This window comes from Salvelinus alpinus, chromosome 1 (assembly GCF_045679555.1).
Source record: "Salvelinus alpinus chromosome 1, SLU_Salpinus.1, whole genome shotgun sequence".
NCBI lineage: Eukaryota > Metazoa > Chordata > Actinopteri > Salmoniformes > Salmonidae > Salvelinus > Salvelinus alpinus.
Genome location: NC_092086.1, coordinates 18357594 through 18380606, shown reverse-complemented (window position 1 = coordinate 18380606; position 23013 = coordinate 18357594). Strand labels below are relative to the sequence as shown.

Sequence of the window (23013 nt, the reverse complement as noted above, 5' to 3'; positions counted from 1 at the left end):
ACTCTGGCCCAGCCTGCTAGGACTCTGGCCCAGCCCCAGCAGCCTGCTAGTACTCTGGCCCAGCCTGCTAGGACTCTGGCCCATTCCCAGCAGCCTGCTAGGACTCTGGCCCAGCCCCAGCAGCCTGCTAGGACTCTGGCCCAGCCCCAGCAGCCTGCCAAGTTACTTGGTGCAGTAGAGACCGACATCTAGCAGAGACCAGGGATAAGAGGCAGATCTCTGAAGCAACCCAGTCTAGGGTAACCCATGCCTGTGTAGAATGAACATCTAGAACAAGCCTAGCCACCATAGCCGGCCACCTTCTCTGGGGCTGGAGGTGCCGCATGGTGGGGGAGGGGGATCCCACCTTCTCTGGGGTTGGAGGGGCCGCATGGTTGGGGAGGGGGATCCCACCTTCTCTGGGGTTGGAGGGGCCGCATGGTGGGGGAGGGGGATACCACCTTCTCTGGGGTTGGATGGGCCGCATGGTGGGGGAGGGGGATCCCACCTTCTCTGGGGTTGGATGGGCCGCATGGTGGGGGAGGGGGATCCCACCTTCTCTGGGGGTTGGATGGGCCGCATGGTGGGGGAGGGGGATACTACCTTCTCTGGGGGTTGGATGGGCCGCATGGTGGGGGAGGTGGATCCCACCATCTCTGGGGTTGGATGGGCCGCATGGTGGGGGAGGGGGATACTACCTTCTCTGGGGTTGGATGGGCCGCATGGTGGGGGAGGGGGATCCCACCTTCTCTGGGGTTGGAGGGGCCGCATGGTGGGGGAGGGGGATACCACCTTCTCTGGGGTTGGATGGGCTGCATGGTGGGGGAGGGGGATCCCACCTTCTCTGGGGTTGGATGGGCCGCATGGTGGGGGAGGGGGATACCACCTTCTCTGGGGTTGGATGGGCTGCATGGTGGGGGAAGGGGGGGGGATACACTCTGGAGGAATTGATTATCAGGGAAGTGTGTCAAGTATTGTCTACTCAATTAGGGAAATGGTATGTAGGAGTCATGTTTATGAATGGTGTGTGAGTGTATTGAAAGTATGTGAAGAATGATGTAGGTCCTGAAACCCAGGAAGCTGTATAGAAAACTCCCTCTAATGAAGCCGGGCTGTTAGTAATGTAGAGTTCTGTAATTTGAAGAAGTGGATATTCAGTAGAGGGTTGTAAAACATCATGCACAGTGTTATTTATGAATGGAGATTAGTGAATGTTTCTCCTCGTAACTCAGGTTACAGCTCCCACAGCGACTGTTACAGCTCCCACAGCGACTGTTACTGCTCCCACAGCGACTGTTACAGCTCCCACAGCGACTGTTACTGCTCCCACAGCGACTGTTACAGCTCCCACAGCGACTGTTACTGCTCCCACAGCGACTGTTACTGCTCCCACAGCGACTGTTACTGCTCCCACAGCGACTGTTACTGCTCCCACAGCGACTGTTACTGCTCCCACAGCGACTGTTACTGCTCCCACAGCGACTGTTACTGCTCCCACAGCGACTGTTACTGCTCCCACAGCGACTGTTACTGCTCCCACAGCGACTGTTACTGCTCCCACAGCGACTGTTACTGCTCCCACAGCGACTGTTACTGCTCCCACAGCGACTGTTACTGCTGTCATTTCCTCACAGTGGCTGACAGAATAACTTATTTTAGTAACTACAGTACAACTCAACAGCATTTGTCTTTCACCTCAATCAAGCCAAGTGTGTTTTGCCTCTAATTCACTCTGATTCAAGTGGAGGAAATCTGTCTGTTTAGAGGAAGCTGAAAGTTAAAGCCTTGTGGAACCCACTCATTGCCCTTTCTCATGATGCCTTCGTGTTCAGGGCTTTCTCTCCCCATAATGTTGGCTCTTAATGAAGCAGAAATATACCACAGTCAGGTTTTACAACCTTCCTCAGACCTATACGTTGATCATTCTGTCTTGTAACCTATAAACACCTAACATTAGAGTGCACGTCCCAAATGGCACCCTATTTCCTGTATAGTGATGGGCCCTATGGGCTCTGGTCAAAAGAAGTGCACTACATAGGGAATAGGGTGCCCTTTGGGAAGCAGACAAAGTTAGCACGGCGTTTCCATGGCGTTCCCAGGGTAAGAATACTGTTGGGAAAACCCTCTGGAATTCCAGAATGTGTCTTCCTGACCAGATGTCACATGATGAGGAAAAGAGGAACATATTTAGGGATGGATTGGAACGTGTGTGTGTGTGTGTGTGTGTGTGTGTGTGAAGGCTGTTGGTGAGTCACCGTGGGAACTCTGGGGTCACTGCTTGGGAATTGACTTTTCAAACACACGTTTACAACACACACACACACACACACACACACACACACACACACACACGCTCTTTGACAAAATGCAACATCCGTGTCACGTGGGCCAGAACACAGAGAAGAGAAACAGCTGGGGTGTCTGTACTTTAATGGACATTCATAGATTGCAGTGTTCTGTCACCACTGTACTAAAGTATTCATTATCCCCTATGGGGTTTAAAGACTGGAATATCCCAAAGTCTGTATGTTGCAAACCATATTTCACAATGTTCAGAGAGAGAGAGGTAGAGCGAGCGAGAGAGATGAGAAAGAAAGATCGAAAAGGGTGGAGAGACATTCATACTAAACATGCCTTCCTCCCACACCCCAACACACTCAGCACGACCCTGACCTTTGACCCAGAAGTGAATTATGGGGCCTGAGCTAGCAGGATGTCAGAGAGATGAACCATGCGTAACATGCTGTGGGTACTGTGAAACATCTCAACTGATGATCTGACATTCAACGCACACACACACACACACAACACACACACACACACACAGTCTTGTACAGCTACCCACATTTGCAGTGAAAGTAGAGGGGTCTTGGTCTTTGCAAATTGTGGTTTATAACCCTTTCGCAAAAGTGTATTATAGAATGGCATTTGCTTTTGAATGATTTGCCTTCCCTTGCTAGTATAGCTAGCTGGCAGCCCGACTAGCTGGCAGCCCGACTAGCTGGCTTTAGCCTGGGTAAAAACATAACAAGCTTGCTAGTAGTAGCTAGCTGGCAGCCCGACTAGCTGGCTTTAGCCTGGGTAAAAACATAACAAGCTTGCTAGTAGTAGCTAGCTGGCAGCCCGACTAGCTGGCTTTAGCCTGGGTAAAAACATAACAAGCTTGCTAGTAGTAGCTAGCTGGCAGCCCGACTAGCTGGCAGCCCGACTAGCTGGCTTTAGCCTGGGTAAAAACATAACAAGCTTGCTAGTAGTAGCTAGCTGGCAGCCCGACTAGCTGGCAGCCCGACTAGCTGGCTTTAGCCTGGGTAAAAACATAACAAGCTTGCTAGTAGTAGCTAGCTGGCAGCCCGACTAGCTGGCAGCCCGACTAGCTGGCTTTAGCCTGGGTAAAAACATAACAAGCTTGCTAGCCTTTTAAAATCAAATCAAATTGTATTAGTCACATGCGCCGAATACAACATTTCACCTTACAGTGAAATGCTTACTTACGAGCCCCTAACCAACAATGCAGTTTAAAAAAATACAGATAAGAGATAAAAGTAACTAATTAAAGAGCAGCAGTGAAATAACAACAGCGAGACTATATACAGGGGGTTACCGATACAATGTGCACCGGTTATTTGAGGTAGTTTGTACATGTAGGTAGAGTTTTATTAAAGTGATAATGCATAGATGACAACAGAGTAGCAGCGGTGTGAAAGAGGGGTAGGGGGGGCACTGCAAATAGTCTGGGTAGCCATTTGATTGGATGTTCAGGAGTCTTAAGGCTTGGGGGTAGAAGCTGTTTAGAAGCCTCTTGGACCTAGACTTGGCGCTCCGGTACCGCTTGCCGTTCGGTAGCAGAGAGAACAGTCTATGACTAGGGTGGCTGGAGTCTGACAATTTTTAGGGCCTTCTTCTGACACCGCCTGGTATAGAGGTCCTGGGTGGCAGGAAGCTTGGCCCCGGTGATGCACTGGGCCGTTCGGACTACCCTCTGTAGTGCCTTGCGGTCGGAAGCTGAGAAGTTGCCATGCCAGGCAGTGATGCAACCAGTCAGGATGCTCTTGATGGTGCAGCTGTAGAACCATTTGAGGATCTGAGAACTCATGCCAAGATATTTTCAGTCTCCTGAGGGGGAATGGGTTTTGTCGTGCCCTCTTCATGACTGTCTTGGTGTACTTGGACCATGTTAGTTTGTTGGTGATGTGTACACCAAGGAACTTGAAGCTCTCATCCTGCTCCACTGCAGCCCGGTTGATGAGGTTGTTGTTTTGGCACCACACGGCCAGGTCTCTGACCTCCTCCCTACAGGCTGTCTCGTCGCTGTTGGTGATCAGGCCTACCACTTGTGTCATCGGCAAATTTAATGATGGTGTTGGAGTTGTGCCTGGCCATGCAGTCATGATTGAACAGAGTACAGGAGCTGACTGATTACGCATCCCTGAGGGGCCCCTGTGTTGAGGATCAGCGTGGCAGATGTGTTGTTACCCTTACCACCTGGGGGCGGCCCGTCAGGAAGTCCAGGATCCAGTTGCTGAGGGAGGTGTTTAGTCCCAGGGTCCATAGCTTATTGATGAGCTTTGAGGGCACTATGGTGTTGAACGCTGAGCTGTAGTCAATGAATAGCATTCTCACATAGGTGTTCCTTTTGTCCAGGTGGGAAAGGGAAGTGTGGAGTGCAATAGAGATTGCATCATCTATGGATCTGTTGGGGCGGTATGCAAATTGGAGTGGGTCTAGGGTTTCTGGGATGATGGTGTTGATATGAGCCATGTTGGTCAACACATGCTCGCAGTACACGTCCTGGTAATCCATCTGGCCCTGCGGCCTTGTGAATGTTGAGCTATTTAAAGGTCTTATTCACATCGGCTGCACAGAGTGTGATCACACAGTCTTCCAGAACAGCTGGTGCTCTCATGCATTCCAGTGTTATTATACTCAAAATAAGCATAGAAGTAGTTTAGCTCGTCTGGTAGGCTCGTGTCACTGGGCAGCTCTCGGCTGTGCTAGTCTGTAATGGTTTGCAAGCCTTGCCACATCCGACGAGTGTCAGAGCCGGTGTAGTACGATTCGATCTTAGTCCTGTATTGATGCTTTGCCTGTTTGATGGTTTGTCGGAGGGCATAGCGGGATTTCTTATAAGCTTCCAGGTTAGAGTCCCGCTCCTTGAAAGCGGCAGCTCTAGCCTTAAGCTCAGAGCGGATGTTGCCTGTAATCCATGGCTTCTGGTTGGGGTATGTACGGTCACTGTGGGGATGAATTCATCGATGCACTTATTGATGAAGCCGATGACTGATGTGGTGTACTCCTCAATGCCATCGGAGGAATCCCGGAACGTATTCCAGTCTGTGCTAGAAAAACAGTCCTGTAGTTTAGCATCTGCTTCATCTGACTAATTTATTTTATTGATCTAGTCACTAGATCACAGGTGCTTCCTGCTTTAATTTGTGCTTGTAAGCAGGAATCAGGAGGATAGAATTATGGTCAGATTTGCCAAATGGAGGGCGAAGGAGATCTTTGTATGCGTCTGTGTGTGTAAAGTATAGGTGGTCCAGAGTTCTTTTTCCTTTGGTTGCACGTTTAAAATGCTGATAGAAATGAGGTCAAACAGATTTAAGTTTCCCTGTATTAACGTCTCCGGTTACTAGGAGCGCCACCTCTGGGTGAGCGTTTTCTTGTTTGCTTAATGCAGAATACAGCTCATTCAATGCTGTCTTAGAGCCAGCCTCTGACTGTGGTGGTATGTAAACAACTACGAAAAATACAGATGAAAACTCTCCAGGTGGTCTACAGTTTATCATGAGAAACTCTACCTCTGGCAATAGCTTGAGACTTCCTTAGATATCGTGCACCAGCTGTTGTTTACAAAAATACATAGACCGCCGCCCCTTGTCTTACCAGATGCCGCTGTTCTATCCTGCCGGTACATAGTATAACCAGCCAGCTGTATGTTGATATTGTCGTCGTTCAGCCACGACTCCATGAAGCATAAGATGTTGCAGTTTTTAATGTCCAGTTGGTAGTTTAATCTTCCCAATAACTCGTCCATTTTATTGTCCAAAGATTGCATGTTTGCTAGCAGAATGGAGGGAAGTGGGTGTTTTATTAGATCGCCTGCGAATTCTCAAAGGCAGCCAGACCTTCGGCCCCTCTTTCTCCGCCGCCTCTTCACGGGGATCGGGGCCTGTTCCCGAGGAAGCAGCATATCCTTCGTGTCGGGCTCGTCAGAGTCGTGAAAGGAAAAAGAGGATTCTGCTAGTTAGTAGTGAGTAATCGCAGTCCTGAATCGCAGTCTAGAAATTATTTTTGGTCATAAGAGACGGTAGCGGCAACATTATGTACAAAATAAATAAGTTACATTCTTGTTGTTTGGTTTACTGTTTGAACATTCGCTGAGATTATATTTGGTTATCAATGCAAAATAGGCTTCTTTGATGAATAGCCTATATACTGTATAGATCAGATCAAGGAACCAAGCAACAACACTGCCCCACGTCTGTGGAAGGCCTGAGACGTGTCAAAATGTTCACGCAGTAAAGAAGTCAGTCGAATGCCGGAGCGTATTACAAGGAGCCGCCCCTTTTTTGTGACAAAAAAACGACAGCGCAATCCTCAAATTCTCGAGTAGAGATTGTAGTAAACTTAACACCTGGGTCCCCATGTCGGTGCCATTAAGGCAGCGCGTGCTTGAGGCCTGAGGGGAGGAGTAGAGGGAGGGGGGGGGCTTGTGGGAGGAGGAGGTAGGGCTTTTTTTGTTTCTTTCCATTGGACAACTACATCTTTCATGTACTGGTTGCTTTCCTGTCAGATCATCATCATGCCACCCAGAAGCAGTGTCTCATAAATATACAGCTCTATTTGTCTGGCATGCTTTGAATTATTCCTGCTTCCATTTTCTTTCCATACAAGCATGTCAGTGGAGGATGCTGGGTAACAACAAACATGTGTGGGTATGTATCTGCTGTAGCCCCTGTGTTTGTGTGTTTTAGACCAGCCTATCAACAGAAACATCACTTGTCATGGAAACTAAAACAGACGTTTATTTACTCACTACAGCTAGACGGATGTTGTTCCATAACATGGCTGGTGTTATTAGATCTATCGGGCTGCCAACATATGTGCAGTCGGTGTCATAATGGATTTCTCTGACATCAGGAGACTACTGATATACTTTCACTCTATTAGTCAGGGTTTTTAACATGCTGTGCAGTGTGTACCAAGAAAAGCAAGTCAAGGTGAAGTGGGTATCTTATCAAATGTATTACTTGTGGTGAATATCAGTGCAGTGTTTCTCAGTCTTTTCCAAACCAGGGACCGGCACGCTATGGCTTTTCACTGCTCAAAGGACTTCTTGTAAGAAAGAGGACATCTGGCGTAGACCAGGCAGAGGACATCTGGCGTAGACCAGGCAGAGGGCATCTGGCGTAGACCAGGCAGAGGGCATCTGGCGTAGACCAGGCAGAGGGCATCTGGCGTAGACCAGGCAGAGGGCATCTGGCGTAGACCAGGCAGAGGGCATCTGGCGTAGACCAGGCAGAGGGCATCTGGCGTAGACCAGGCAGAGGGCATCTGGCGTAGACCAGGCAGAGGGCATCTGGCGTAGACCAGGCAGAGGGCATCTGGCGTAGACCAGGCAGAGGGCATCTGGCGTAGACCAGGCAGAGGGCATCTGGCGTAGACCAGGCAGAGGGCATCTGGCGTAGACCAGGCAGAGGGCATCTGGCGTAGACCAGGCAGAGGGCATGTGGCGTAGACCAGGCAGAGGGCATGTGGCGTAGACCAGGCAGAGGGCATGTGGCGTAGACCAGGCAGAGGGCATGTGGCGTAGACCAGGCAGAGGGCATGTGGCGTAGACCAGGCAGAGGGCATGTGGCGTAGACCAGGCAGAGGGCATGTGGCGTAGACCAGGCAGAGGGCATGTGGCGTAGACCAGGCAGAGGAACGTGTGTTAGCATGCGTGCAAAGCTTTTTGGTTGAAGGCTGATGCCTTTTGCAGCACACACACTTGATGCCTCTGCAATGTGTACACACACACACACACACACACACACACACACACACACTCTGGATGCCTCTGCAGCCCTCAGACATTCACACAGACAGGAAGTAGGGTCATCCGCTTGCCTTGCACGGAGACAGAAGCAGCTGGAGTGTGGTTGCCGTGGAGACAACAGCAGGTGAAGGCATTGTAAACAGGAAGTGGATTGAGGCTATGCCTCGACTGGCAGAGGGGCGGCGCCTCGGAGAGAGAGCGAGAACGAGGTCGACGGCTCTGCTGGGCTGCACCCTGCTGCCTGCTACCAGGAAACCTCGGCAGTCAAAATCTGTGGCTTCCCCCCCACCACCACCACCCATCCTAAACCGAGACTTTGTAAATGTGTTATGAGAGCAGAGCTAGGAGGAGAGAGATCTGGAAGGAGTGAGGAGTAAAGAAAGGAAAAGACAGCAGCGTGATCAGATACAGGGATTGGCAGTGGAGCAGGTCAGTACATGGGTGATGGGTTGAAGCTGTGGAGCAGGTCAGTACATGGGTGATGGGTTGAAGCAGTGGAGTACATGGGTGATGGGTTGAAGCAGTGGAGCAGGTCAGTACATGGGTGATGGGTTGAAGCTGTGGAGCAGGTCAGCACATGGGTGATGGGTTGAAGCTGTGGAGCAGGTCAGCACATGGGTGATGGGTTGAAGCTGTGGAGCAGGTCAGTACATGGGTGTTGGGTTGAAGCAGTGGAGCAGGTCAGTACATGGGTGATGGGTTGAAGCAGTGGAGCAGGTCAGTACATGGGTGATGGGTTGAAGCAGTGGAGCAGGTCAGTACATGGGTGATGGGTTGAAGCAGTGGAGCAGGTCAGTACATGGGTGATGTGTTGAAGCAGTGGAGCAGGTCAGTACATGGGTGATGGGTTGAAGCTGTGGACAGGTCAGTACATGGGTGATGGGTTGAAGCAGTGGACAGGTCAGTACATGGGTGATGGGTTGAGGCATTATTTGAGCGTAATCATTTGTGTACTATGTATGTAGGTCTGTGTGGTACATATTGATTTGTAGGGACCCTCATTAGGGTGGGCTTTCAGCATGGCATGTTGCATCATTTTCATGTGTTTCCTGGTTGACTTTCACATGTTTCACAGAAGCACTGCAGCTCTTTCTATTAGCCAACCTGTTTTCTATTGTACTGCTCCTCTTCTTCAGGTCAGCAGCCTGGGGTGACTATAGACGCAGCCTGGGGTGACTATAGACGCAGCCTGGGGTGACTATAGACGCAGCCTGGGGTGACTATAGACGCAGCCTGGGGTGACTATAGACGCAGCCTGGGGTGACTATAGCAGCGGCCTGGGGTGACTATAGCAGCGGCCTGGGGTGACTATAGCAGCGGCCTGGGGTGACTATAGCAGCAGCAGCCTGGGGTGACTATAGCAGCAGCAGCCTGGGGTGACTATAGCAGCAGCAGCCTGGGGTGACTATAGCAGCAGCAGCCTGGGGTGACTATAGCAGCAGCAGCCTGGGGTGACTATAGCAGCAGCAGCCTGGGGTGACTATAGCAGCAGCAGCCTGGGGTGACTATAGGGGTGATGTCAGGGCAGTAGAAGAGTCTGGTCTGAACACTGTAGGTCATAACAGTGATGCAGTAACGTACGTTGTCAGGTCAGCTGCCTGTCAGGACTCATCTCTCTCTCCTGGAGGAATGCTCTGAGTACACACACACACACACACACACACACACACACACACATACATACTCCTACTGAATCACCTGCCTTCCCTAGCTGAAGGGCATAGTTCTCTGTTCACTAAAAGCAGCATGGCCTCTATGAGCCTGATCTGGTCTGTTCACTAAAAGCAGCATGGCCTCTCTGAGCCTGCTCTGGTCTGTTCACTAAAAGCAGCATGGCCTCTCTGAGCCTGATCTGGTCTGTTCACTAAAAGCAGCATGGCCTCTATGAGCCTGATCTGGTCTGTTCACTAAAAGCAGCCTGGCCTCTCTGAGCCTGATCTGGTCTGTTCCCTAAAAGCAGCATGGCCTCTCTGAGCCTGATCTGGTCTGTTCACTAAAAGCAGCATGGCCTCTATGAGCCTGATCTGGTCTGTTCACTAAAAGCAGCATGGCCTCTATGAGCCTGATCTGGTCTGTTCACTAAAAGCAGCATGGCCTCTTTGAGCCTGATCTGGTCTGTTCCCTAAAAGCAGCATGGCCTCTATGAGCCTGATCTGGTCTGTTCCCTAAAAGCAGCATGGCCTCTATGAGCCTGATCTGGTCTGTTCCCTAAAAGCAGCATGGCCTCTATGAGCCTGATCTGGTCTGTTCCCTCCGGTCTAGGCTGTTTCTCACTGGTTACACCACTATAGTGTCAAAAAAGATGACGAGGACAGTTTCATGTTTTAAAGTAAAAGTAGGGATGTTTTGTTTCCCCCCTCTGGTCGAGGCTGTTTCTCACTGTTTACACTACATTATGCCACTGTTGTGTCTACAACGATGACAAGGACATTTTCAAAGTCAAAATAGAACATTGAGCTTTTTCCACCATTAAGTAGTATTATAAGGCCATAGGCAAAAGTTTGGCCCTTTCTCTCTGTGTTCATATATGACTGTGTGTGATGTACGGTACGACATGCTGTTGGTCGTACTGTACGTTGTTATGGGTTACGGCAGTGTGCTGCTTTACGGATGAATGGCTTGTCAGAATGAGTGGCACATGTCATTAAACGACAGAGTGATGTACAATGTGAAACTGTGCAGATGTGCGTTCTTTGACAGATATAACACTGTGGTCTGAGGTTTAACAGTCTGGCTCTTTCTCAGTGTGTTCATATAGGCCTGGTCTGGGGTTTAACAGTTAGGCTCTTTCTCTGTGTGTTCATATAGGCCTGGTCTGGGGTTTAACAGTCTGGCTCTTTCTCTGTGTGTTCATATAGGCCGGGTCTGGGGTTTAACAGTTAGGCTCTTTCTCAGTGTGTTCATATAGGCCTGGTCTGGGGTTTAACAGTTAGGCTCTTTCTCTGTGTGTTCATATAGGCCTGGTCTGGGGTTTAACAGTCTGGCTCTTCCTCTGTGTGTTCATATAGGCCGGGTCTGGGGTTTAACAGTTAGGCTCTTTCTCTGTGTTCATATATGTCTGGTCTGGGGTTTAACAGTTTGGCCCTTTCTCTGTGTGTTCATATAGGCCGGGTCTGGGGTTTAACAGTTTGGCTTTTCTAGTCCAGTCTCCTGATGGATCCCAAACACCCCTCTATAATGTAGCAGTGGTACAGTCCAGTCTCCTGCTGCACCACCTGGTGCCAGAGAGAGATCCCTCTGGGTCAGTCAGACAGACAGGAACACAAACAAAGACAGTTCAATCAGTAATACTGTGATATTGTGGTCTAGGGTTTAACAGTTTGACCCTTCCTTTCTGTGTTCATATAGTACTGTGGTCTGGGGTTTAACAGTTTGGCCCTTCCTTTCTGTGTTCATATAGTACTGTGGTCTGGGGTTTAACAGTTTGGCCCTTCCTTTCTGTGTTCATATAGTACTGTGGTCTGGGGTTTAACAGTTTGGCCCTTTCTTTCTGTGTTCATATTGTACTGTGGTCTGGGGTTGTGAACCTCAATTTCAATGCATGGTGGCAGTATACTCCCCTACTGTTCAATGTCATTTTCAATGCACTTAAAAAAAAAAAAGTGCCCCAAATATACCCTATAATAGTACACTTCTTTTGTACAGAGCACAATGGGCCCTGGTCTAAAGTAGTGCACTATGTAGGGAATATGGTGCAATAGTGCACTACTTTAGACCAGGGCCCTATGTAGGGAATAGGGTGCCACTGGGCCCTGGTCTAAAGTAGTGCACTATGTAGGGAATATGGTGCCATTAGGGCCACGTATCATGTCAAATGTAGATGCCAGAGCGGTGTTAGTTATCATTCCATGGTTGAACCATGAATGCTTATGCTTCCTGTAATTAGACGGATGTTTTAGCCTCTTAGATTCTTAGTCGGTTATTGGTTTAATGTGAGTTTACATTTTGTGTTGGCTGTGAAACGTTCTTTTAAACATCAATTCTGAGATAGTTACGGCTCTTGTTCGATCGATCATTTCACTGCAATAAATAATGTTAAAGGCACAATATAGGATAATGACTACTGTTCTTTTGAATGTACAATCTGGGATATGTACTGCTGTTTACATTTGTTATTTCACTGCAAAATGAAGGTTAAACTACAGATGAATAAGTTAGTAGCCTAAACTGTCCTCCAGGATGGGTTCTGTTCCACTGCAGCACGGCTATCAGTATTACTGATTTGAACTGTCTCTGTTTGTGTTCCTGTCTGTCTGACTGACCCGGAGGGATCTCTCTCTGGCACCTGGTGGTGCAGCAGGAGACTGGACTGTACCACTGGTCCATTTATAAAGGGGTGTTTGGGATGCATCAGGAGACTGGACTGTACCACTGGTCCATTTATAAAGGGGTGTTTGGCATGCATCAGGAGACTGGACTAGGGGTTAACCGATTGTGATTTTTCAACGCCGATACCGATTTTAATCGGACAATTTTCATATATATATATTTGTAATGACAATTACAAAAATACTGAATGAACAATGAACACTTTATTTATTTCACCTTAATATAATACATAAATAAAATCTATTTAGTCTCAAATAAATAAGGAAATGTTAAATTTGGTGGGAGGCTCAGAACATATGAAAGCTGGTGGTTTAATATTCCCAAATAAGAAGTTTTAGGTTGTAGTTATTATAGGAATTATGCCGCGTCAACTATTTCTCTCTATACCATTTGCATTTCATATACCTTTGACTATTGGATGTTCTAATAGGTACTTTAGTATTGCCAGGCTAATCTCAGGAGTTGATAGGCTTGAAGTCATAAACAGCGCTGTGCTTCAAGCACAGCTAAATGAATGCTTATGAGTCTGCTGCTGCTGACTACTGCTCAGTCAGACTGCTCTATCAAATCATAGAGTTAATTATAACATAATAACACACAGATTTAGCCTTTGGTCATTAGTATGGTCAAATCCGGAAACTATCATTTCGAAAACAAAACGTTTATTCTTTCAGTGAAATACGGAACCGTTACGTATTTTATCGAACGGGTGGCATCCCCCTAAGTCTAAATATTGCTGTTTCATTGCATAACCTTCAATGTTGTGTCATAATTATGTAAAATTCTGGCAAATTAGTTCACAGCAACGAGCCAGGCAGTCCAAACTAGAGGTCGACCGATGTGTAGTTAACTAGTGATTATGTGAAGATTGATTGTTTTTTTATAAGATAAGTTTAATACTAGCTAGCAACTTACCTTGGCTCCTTGCAGCCACAAGGTCCTTTTGACTCTACACTCACGTAACAGGTGGTTAGCCTGCCACACAGTTTCCTCGTGGATTGCAATGTAATTGGCGTACAAAAACGCTGAGTAACGATTGTTATGAAAACTTAAAATCGTCCCTAATTAATCGGCCATGCCAATTTTAATCAGTCGAGCTCTAGACTGGACCACTGGTCAATTATAGAGGGGTGTTTGGGATGCATCGGGAGACTGGACTGGACCACTGGTCCATTATATAGGGGTGTTTGGGATGCATCAGGAGACTGGACTGGACCACTGGTCCATTATATAGGGGTGTTTGGGATGCATCAGGAGACTGGACTGGACCACTGGTCCATTATATAGGGGTGTTTGGGATGCATCAGGAGACTGGACTGGACCACTGGTCCATTATATAGGGGTGTTTGGGATGCATCAGGAGACTGGACTGGACCACTGGTCCATTATATAGGGGTGTTTGGGATGCATCAGGAGACTGGACTGGACCACTGGTCCATTATATAGGGGTGTTTGGGATGCATCAGGAGACTGGACTGGACCACTGGTCCATTATATAGGGGTGTTTGGGATGCATCAGGAGACTGGACTGGACCACTGGTCCATTATAAAGGGGTGTCAGATCTGAGTTTATATCTAAAATGCGTTGTTATACACTCTTGTTTCAGAGCAGTGATACGATGACATGGTATGAAACAATGTCTTGTCATGATCATATATATCTAATGTTGTTTTCCCCTCTTTCTTTTCAGATTGAGCCACCCTGGAACTGAAGACGTGTTATTGTTTCTGGGGACTGCAATGAGTGTGACACGGATCTACCTTGAAGACTTCCCAAACACTTCTATCTTTGAACTCCTTACAAAGAAAGAGATCTGTCCTTCTGGGCTACTGACTGACTGACTGTGTGTGTCTGTGTGACAGACTGTGAGTGTCCGAGGTGTGTGACCTCAACCAGCAACCATGCCCATCCTAAAGCAGCTGGTATCTGGTTCGTCCCAGACCAAACAGCGCCGCTCCCGTATGGACCTGACCCGGGAGATGATCAGCGCCCCCCTGGGGGACTTCCGCCACACCATGCACGTGGGGCGCAGCGGGGACGCCTTCGGGGACACCTCTTTCCTCTCCACCCACTCCGGGGAGGCCCCCCATCAGGCCGAACCCCAGGCCCATCCCCACTCCCCCCGCCCGGGCCTTTTATCCAGAACCTTCCGCAGCAGCAAACGCTCCCAGTCCGTCACCAGGGTGGACCAGAGAGACTGCTCGCTAGCGCCACCCGGTGGCTCGCCCACCTTCGTGAAGAACGCCATGTCTCTCCCCTTCCTCAATGATGAAAACGGTGACCATGTTGATGGAGGACACAGGGTGCCTAAGAGCCTCTCATCCAGCCCACTGAAACAACTGAATGAGCAGGATGGAGGTGGAGGTACCTGGCCGTCTAATGGGGCCGCTGCTGGGGCCCGCTCTCTGGAGCTGGATGAGAGGAGCTTTGGGGAGCTGACTGACCTGCCAAGCCCCAGCCGCGGGTACTACGGAGGGGGGATGAAGCACGCTGTGTCGGTCATGTCGTTCCACATCGACCTGGGGCCCTCCATGTTGGGGGACATCCTGGGGGTGATGGAGAAGGAGGATGATGATCTGGGATACGAGGAGGGGAAGAGCAATGAGGGACGGGCCTCTCCTACACTACTCCTGGGAAGGGAGGTGGGAGGAGAGGAGGAGGGAGAAGAAGAGGAACCGGAAGCTGAGCTGCTGCAGGAGGAGGCGGTCCCTGTACCTGTGAGTCCAACCAGCTCTGTAGAACCTGAGGTGGGAGAGGATGAGGGAGCACCCTACACCCCAGAGTACACCCCAGAGCCCCGCCCTAAACACCTGCAGCACCAATTAGATACCTGTTCTGTGTCAAGCTCCGCCTCTGGCTCCGCCCACGTGGAGCAGGAGAAACCAGACGGACAGCTCCACGGGGGGGATACGGACAGTGCCACTTTCAGCGCCCCACCTGAGGAGGAGGAGCTGGGAAAGTTTTCTTCCTTTTTGGAGGACGAGGATGATGAGATCCATTTATGAAACAAGACGTCCAAGCTCAAACCATATACGGAGCGGATAAGTGTGTGTTAATACAGATGGATAGATTCTATACTGAGTGGATATGGATGAGTACAGATGGATAGATTCTATACTGAGTGGATATGGATGAGTACAGATGGAGAGATTCTATACTGAGTGGATATGGATGAGTACAGATGGATAGATTCGGATATGGATGAGTACAGATGGATAGATTCTATACTGAGTGGATATGGATGAGTACAGATGGATAGATTCTATACTGAGTGGATATGGATGAGTACAGATGGATATGGATGAGTACAGTATAAAGTCAACACGCATTACGACAGAGACGTATAGACTGGATGGCTTACAGGATGCTGTGGACGACGTGTTGAGTTGATACAGGAATTAATGAATTACTACTGTGGATGAAACTACTCTATAAAGGCCCATATTATGACAGAGATGTACAGTCTATACTGGGTGGATATGGATCACAGTGCCGTAGCAGCACCTCCTCTGGTAGAGTGAATGACGTGAATTAAATAGAAGAAGAAACCGCTACTGCTCCCTCTGTCCTTCCTGTGAGAAAACAAACATCTGGACATAGTCATGTGGACTGGGATCTGTGGACTGGGATCTGTGGACTGGGATCTGTGGACTGGGATCCTGCTTCAGGGACAAAGGGAAAGACAGTCTGTAGGACACTGGCTCCTTCTGGATGAATACAAACCCCATCTGTTACGTACAGAACAGCTTGCTAACTTCTCCCTCACACACACCACATTACAGCTTCTGTCTGTCTGTCTGTCTGCACACTGAGAGAACTGACATGGAAGAGCAGTCCAAGTGTGTGAACTCATGCATTTAGGAGAGACACTTAAGAAAATAACATTTTGATAAACAACATGACTTTGTTAAGCCTCTGTCCAGTGCTATTCATTCCCTTTACATGTGTCATAATAATAAGGGCTTTTCTTCATCTGTGCCATTTCATATGATGTTGCTCCTCTCTTGTTCTGTGCTCCTCTCTGCCTGTTAAGTGGAACTGTGTTGGTGTAATCAAGTGGTCTGGCCGGAACAGAGAGCTACTGTTACCGTGGTGATGGGGACCTGGCTGCCTGTCTGTCACAACAAAAAGGCTTGTGTTGTGTGTATCACTCCACCAGCTGTGATGAGGCTTTTTCCATGCTAGAGCCTGGTAGAGAATCTTTACTAGAGCCAGCTAGCTATAACATCGTGACTAGAGCCAGCTAGCTACACTACTGTTCAAAAGTTTGGGGTCACTTAGAAATGTCCTTGTTTTCCATGAAAACAAACATGAAATGAGTTGCAAAATGAATAGGAAATATAGTCAAGATGTTGACAAGGTTATAAAAATTGTTTTTAAATTAAATATTAGTATCCTTCCAACGTTGCTTTTGTCAAAGAATCCCCCATTTGCAGCAGTTACAGCCTTGCAGACCTTTGGCATTCTAGTTGTCAATTTGTTGAGGTAACCCCATGCATGCTTCCTGAAGCACCTCCCACAAATTGGATTGGCTTGATGGGCACTTCTTACGTACCATACGGTCAAGCTGCTCCCACAACAGCTCAATAGGGTTGAGATCTGGTGACTGTGCTGACCACTCCATTATAGACAGAATACCAGCTGACTGCTTCTTCCCTAAATAGTTTTTGCATAGTTTGGAGCTGTGCTTTGGGTCATTGTCCTGTTGTAGGAGGAAATTGGCTCCAATTAAGCACCGTCCACAGGGTATGGCATGGCGTTGCAAAATGGAGTGATAGCCTTCCTTCTTCAAGATCCCTTTTACCCTGTACAAATCTCCCACTTTCCCACCACCAAAGCACCCCCAGACCCTCACATTGCCTCCACAATGTTTGACAGATGGCATCAAGCACTCCTCCAGCATCTTTTCATTTTTTCTGCGTTTCATGAATGTTCTTTGTGATCCGAACACCTCAAACTTAGATTAGTCTGTCCATAACACTTTTTTCCAATCTTCCTCTGTCCAGTGTCTGTGTTCTTTTGCCAATCTTAATCTTTTCTTTTTATTGGCCAGTTTGAGATATGGCTTTTTCTTTGCAACTCTGCCTAGAAGGCCAGCATCCCTGAGTCACCTCTTCACTGTTGACATTGAGACTGGTGTTTTGCGGGTACTATTTTATGAAGCTTCTTGTTGAGAACGTGTGAGGCGTCTGTTTCTCAAACTAGACACTCTAATGTACTTGTCCTCTTGCTCAGTTGTGCACCGGGGCCTCCCACTCCTCTTTCTATTCTGGTTAGAGCCAGTTTGCGCTGTTCTGTGAAGGGAGTAGTACACAGCGTTGTACGAGATCTTCAGTTTCTTTGCAATTTCTCGCATGGCCTTCATGAAGAGTCATGCTTCATTTCTCAGAACAAGAATAGACTGATGAGTTTCAGAAGAAAGTCTTTTGTTTCTGGCCATTTTGAGCCTGTAATCGAACCCACAATTGCAGATGCTCCAGATACTCAACTAGTCTAGAGAAGGCCAGTTTTATTGCTTCTTTAATCAGAACAACAGTTTTTAGCTGTGCTAACATAATTGCAAAAGGGTTTTCTAATGATCAATTAGACTTTTTAAAATGATAAACTTGGATTAGCTAACATATCGTGCCATTGGAACACAGGAGTGATGGTTGCTGATAATGGGCCTCTGTACACCTATGTAGATATTCCCTTAAACTTTTGAACAGTAGTGTATAACATCTTGACTAGCGCCTGCTACCTATAACATCTTGACTAGAGCCTGCTACCTATAACATCTTGACTAGAGCCTGCTACCTATAACATCTTGACTAGAGCCTGCTACCTATAACATCTTGACTAGAGCCTGCTACCTATAACATCTTGACTAGAGCCTGCTACCTATAACATCTTGACTAGAGCCTGCTACCTATAGCATCGTGACTAGAGCCTGCTACCTATAGCATCGTGACTAGAGCCTGCTACCTATAGCATCTTGACTAGAGCCTGCTACCTATAACATCTTGACTAGAGCCTGCTACCTATAACATCTTGACTAGAGCCTGCTACCTATAACATCTTGACTAGAGCCTGCTACCTATAACATCTTGACTAGAGCCTGCTACCTATAACATCTTGGCTAGAGCCTGCTACCTATAACATCTTGACTAGAGCCTGCTACCTATAACATCTTGACTAGAGCCTGCTACCTATAACATCTTGACTAGAGCCTGCTACCTATAACATCTTGGCTAGAGCCTGCTACCTATAACATCTTGACTAGAGCCTGCTACCTATAACATCTTGACTAGAGCCTGCTACCTATAGCATCTTGACTAGAGCCTGCTACCTATAGCATCTTGACTGGAGCCTGCTAGCTATAGCATCGTGACTGGAGCCTGCTACCTGTCAGAACAATAGATCATCTAGGTAGTTCATTGTTACATCAACACCAGTTCTGTTTAACATTCTAACTGACATTTTCCTCACATTATCAGTGACATGTTACACACATTCATTGCAGTGACATGTTACACAAGTCACCTATTTGTCGGTTGGTGTTTGCCTCAACCTCTTGTCATTTCCTGTAATAAAGCGGACTGTGGGCGGGAGGAGGTTTTCCCCTGTTTACCTAGCACTCTCCCAGCCTGATGCTGTTGGTAAACCAGCGTTAGGAGGGTGTAAAGCAGACCGATGGAAGCATAGGACCTGTGGCGATTATCAAACACTGGTTACAGCAGGACGTTTAGAGCAGAGAGAAGTGTGTGTGTGTGTGTGTTCCTCTTTCTCCACCTGCAGATCAGGTTAGATCAGTTTTGTGAAATTCGGATGCAAATTCTCTGATTCCATTTGCCTATGATTTGTCCATATTTCTCTGCAATGAAAATCCTTTTGTAAGTGTGTGTCAGTCAGGTTCTGCAATCATGTCAGAGCTGACAGGCTACAGAGTGTCTGATAATAACAGCCAACCACTTCCTTCCTTCCCCACTTAGAGAGGTAGAAACTGTTCATAGCTGCAGTAGTCTAGTGCACCACTAGTCTAGTGCACCACTAGTCTAGTGCACCACTAGTCTAGTGCACCACTAGTCTAGTGCACCACTAGTCTAGTGCACCACTAGTCTAGTGCACCACTAGTCTAGTGCACCACTAGTCTAGTGCACCACTAGTCTAGTGCACCACTAGTCTAGAGCACCACTAGTCTAGAGCACCACTAGTCTAGTGCACCACTAGTCTACTGGCTGCATCAACATGTCTCTGCATCCCAAAAGCCACCCTGTTCCCTACATTGGGCCCTGTAGGCCCGGGTCCAAGAGAGTGCACTATATAGGGTGCCATTTGGAATGCTGTTCTCACTCACCTCTAGGGCCCTCACTAGGGCGGTCCAGCTGTCTCACTATTGAACTGGACCTTTTTAGTGTTCATTAGGGCACACCGTAGCAAAATGTTTTTGCAATAGAAAATGTAACATTTGTGTTGTTATTGGAGACGTCCAGGTAGAATCTCTCCACCTAAATACGGCCCTGGCTGGTAATTATAGCCTTATGTTTTGTTGAACCGACGCCTCAGCTCTGCTCTGTTAAACCAGATGCTGTGTTGTGCTCTGTAACATGTTGATGATGCTTTGTATCTGGACATACAGACAGAGAATATCTGTTCAAATTACTATTTAATTACACAAAGTCTTAATGAAAGATGTGTCTAAACAGGGGTGCAACTTTCACTGGGGACAGAGGGGACATGAAAGTGCATCTTTGACCCCCCCAGTTTTATCATTGGAATGTGATATTAAACGAGGCAACGGTGTGCTTTAGGACCATGCGGACGCCTCAGAGGTTGGGTTTGGAGTGTTTATCTGACTGGATACATGTTGCTCTTGTTGATATGTCCCCCCCCCCACTTCTAAAACCAAAGACACGCCCCTGTGTATAAATATGTGTGTCTGGCTTCAGAAAGAAAAGCATTATTGAAGAAGACGACTGTTTCACAGGTATCTATCTGTACGTTGATGCATTAAGGTGACTGACTGTTCCTTTGTTACACTGTGTGAGATCTGTCATTCTTCTAGTGTGGGCAGCAGTGAGTGAATATGCCAGTGAACAGACCTTATTCTTAATAGTGACGTCTATATTAAGTGTCAGTCATAACTCGGTCTACGTCCCAAATCGCACCATATTTCCTATATAGTGACCTACTTTTTTACCAGGGTCCATAGGGAATAACCAGGGTCCATTCATCCTAAATGGCACCCTTTTCCCTATATAGTGCACTTGGGACCAGAAGTAGTGTACTGTAAAGGGCATGGGGTAAAGCCATTTTGGACCCTATACCCTAAGACTGACCAATGAGCATCAGTAATATAATCACAAATAACTTTGGTTATGGAGCTCAACGTTATGAGAGCCTGCCAGACTTCTGGTCCTTCTTGACTGGTGAATCACTGTAGATATCCCGTTAAAGGGCAAATATTCTGGCTCTGCTTCTTTGTTGATTAATCATTGTACTTTTTTTATCAGTTATTAAAAGGCTCCCTCTCTGATTTTCAGTCGAGCCAGAAATAAATACTGTAATTGTTTCAACATTTTATCTCCTAGAAAAGAAAATGGAAAAACATTGAATTTATTTGTTACAGTATAGTCATAGTAGCCTGGTTGAGTCAGTCTGGTTGACGAGGCTCTATACACAGTTCTCTCTCCACTTTAACACTAACAGTCAAATATTCACAATTACCCATGTTTAAAATCATGAGGCTGCAATGAAAGCAAAATGGAGGATTCTGTTGCCAATACCTACGTATATTTGTGTTGAAGCTGTATATTATCTCTTGCTATTCTTTGTCTTTATGTGAATAATGTATGTTTTACACTCTCTCCTTACTCCCAAATAACTGCTCTATTTTGTAATAAAACACAAGCTGACCGTCACTACTCCACCCGTCTGGTATGTTTTAGAGTCATGTTGCTGTGTTTGCTTTCTGACGTACTGTATTCACCTGCCGTGTTTTGAAGCAGATGCTTACGGTATCAAATAATATGTTCTACAAAAGGTAAACAAAGTCTCTAAGGCTGTGCTTACACAGGCTTACTTACTGATCTTTTGTCTACTAATTTGTCTTTTGACCAATCGGATCAGATCTTTTGCCAATAATTGGGTGAAGGATCAGAATAGGTCTGTCTGGTGTAAACGCAGCCTATTCTCCCAGGTGCTTTGTCATCAATGTTTCGACCCTTATGTCTTCATTTGATTGTATTGGTTCTTGAAGAGTAGCATCCCCTTGTCAGCCACTGACAGACAGTTACATGTACTGTACATGTCTCAGCTAACATACTTAAAGCATCAGTGTAGGTGTTGACTTGGGCTGGGAGGAGGACCAGAGGGGGGAGGACCAGAGGGGGGAGGACCAGAGGGGGGAGGACCAGAGGGGGGAGGACCAGAGGTTTGGAGGACCAGAGGTTTGGAGGACCAGAGGTTTGGAGGACCAGAGGTTTGGAGGACCAGAGGTTTGGAGGACCAGAGGTTTGGAGGACCAGGGGTTTGGAGGACCAGGGGTTTGGAGGACCAGAGGGAGGAGGACAGAACTTTGTCTATATGTTCGGTCTGTAGTGTCTGTTTGATCAGCACCATTTCAGCAGGTCAAATTCCTGGTACATGTAAATGTAGTTGTCTAATAACGATGATTCTGGAGGATCAGTAATGGGGGAGGGGTCGAAGGAGCAGGCAGTCATGGAGACCGGGACTGGGAATCTCTTTGTCCTGCCCCCTGCCGGGGGTGGCTGGCTGGATGGATGAACACAGATCTGATGTGACGGCTGTTTGTTAGGCTGCTGCTCTGAGGGCTGGGTGAACTCAGCTGGGCCCTTGGGGAGGATGGAGGAGGGTCCTACTGTCAACATGGCTGTACTGAATCTGTACATGGAGGCCCTGATAGACAATCAGTTTGTATCTGTACATGGAGGCCCTGATAGACAATCACTTTGTATCTGTACATGGAGGTCCTGATAGACAATCAGTTTGTATCTGTACATGGAGGTCCTGATAGACAATCAGTTTGTATCTGTACATGGAGGTCCTGATAGACAATCAGTTTGTATCTGTACATGGAGGCCCTGATAGACAATCAGTTTGTATCTGTACATGGAGGCCCTGATAGACAATCAGTTTGATTGCGCCGGAAGAAATGGCAGCAGTTTTACGGGAGCCCAACCAATTGTGCTATTATGTGTTTTCTTTTCACGTTATTTCTAACTTATTTTGTACATAATGTTTCTGCTACCATATCTTATGGCAAAAAAAGAGCTTCTGGATATCAGGACAGTGATCACTCACCTCGGATTAGACAATGATTTTTTCTTCAACAAGCAAGACGCTCAGGACATTCTCCAAACACCCGACAGGGCCGACATCCCCGTTATTTGCAAGAGGAAGAAACGCAGGTACAGAGGACAGAGCGGGGTGCCTCGGGAGGACCCGCAGAAGGCGAGTGGGAAAGCTGCCGTTAGCGACAATATTACTCGCCAACGTGCAATCATTGGACAATAAATGAGACGAGGTACGATGACGAATATCCTACCAATGGGACATCAAAAACTGTAATATCCTATGTTTCACGGAATCGTGGCTGAATGACGACATGGATATTATGCTCGCTTCGAGGCAAGCAACACTGAGGCATGCATGAGCGCATCAGCTG

The 23013-nt window shown here is 47.5% G+C and overlaps 2 protein-coding genes across 3 annotated transcripts in view; both read left to right on the top strand.

Moving 5' to 3' along the window:
- LOC139570849 (cdc42 effector protein 4-like) overlaps positions 1-21247 on the top strand; it is a 34775-nt gene extending 13528 nt beyond the window's left edge. Inside the window, exons 1-2 of one of the 2 annotated variants that reach the window (XM_071393140.1) lie at positions 8329-8446; positions 14038-21247. In XM_071393140.1, coding sequence (XP_071249241.1) covers positions 14249-15352 — 1104 coding nt within the window. In that variant the 5' untranslated portion in view covers positions 8329-8446; positions 14038-14248 and the 3' untranslated portion in view covers positions 15353-21247. Of the gene's footprint in view, positions 1-8328; positions 8447-14037 lie in introns of those variants that run through there. The other variant, XM_071393132.1, reaches the window with a different exon arrangement.
- The window catches only part of LOC139570881 (protein sidekick-2-like), a 524727-nt gene that overhangs the window by 291796 nt on the left and 209918 nt on the right, over positions 1-23013 (top strand). The window lies entirely within an intron of this gene.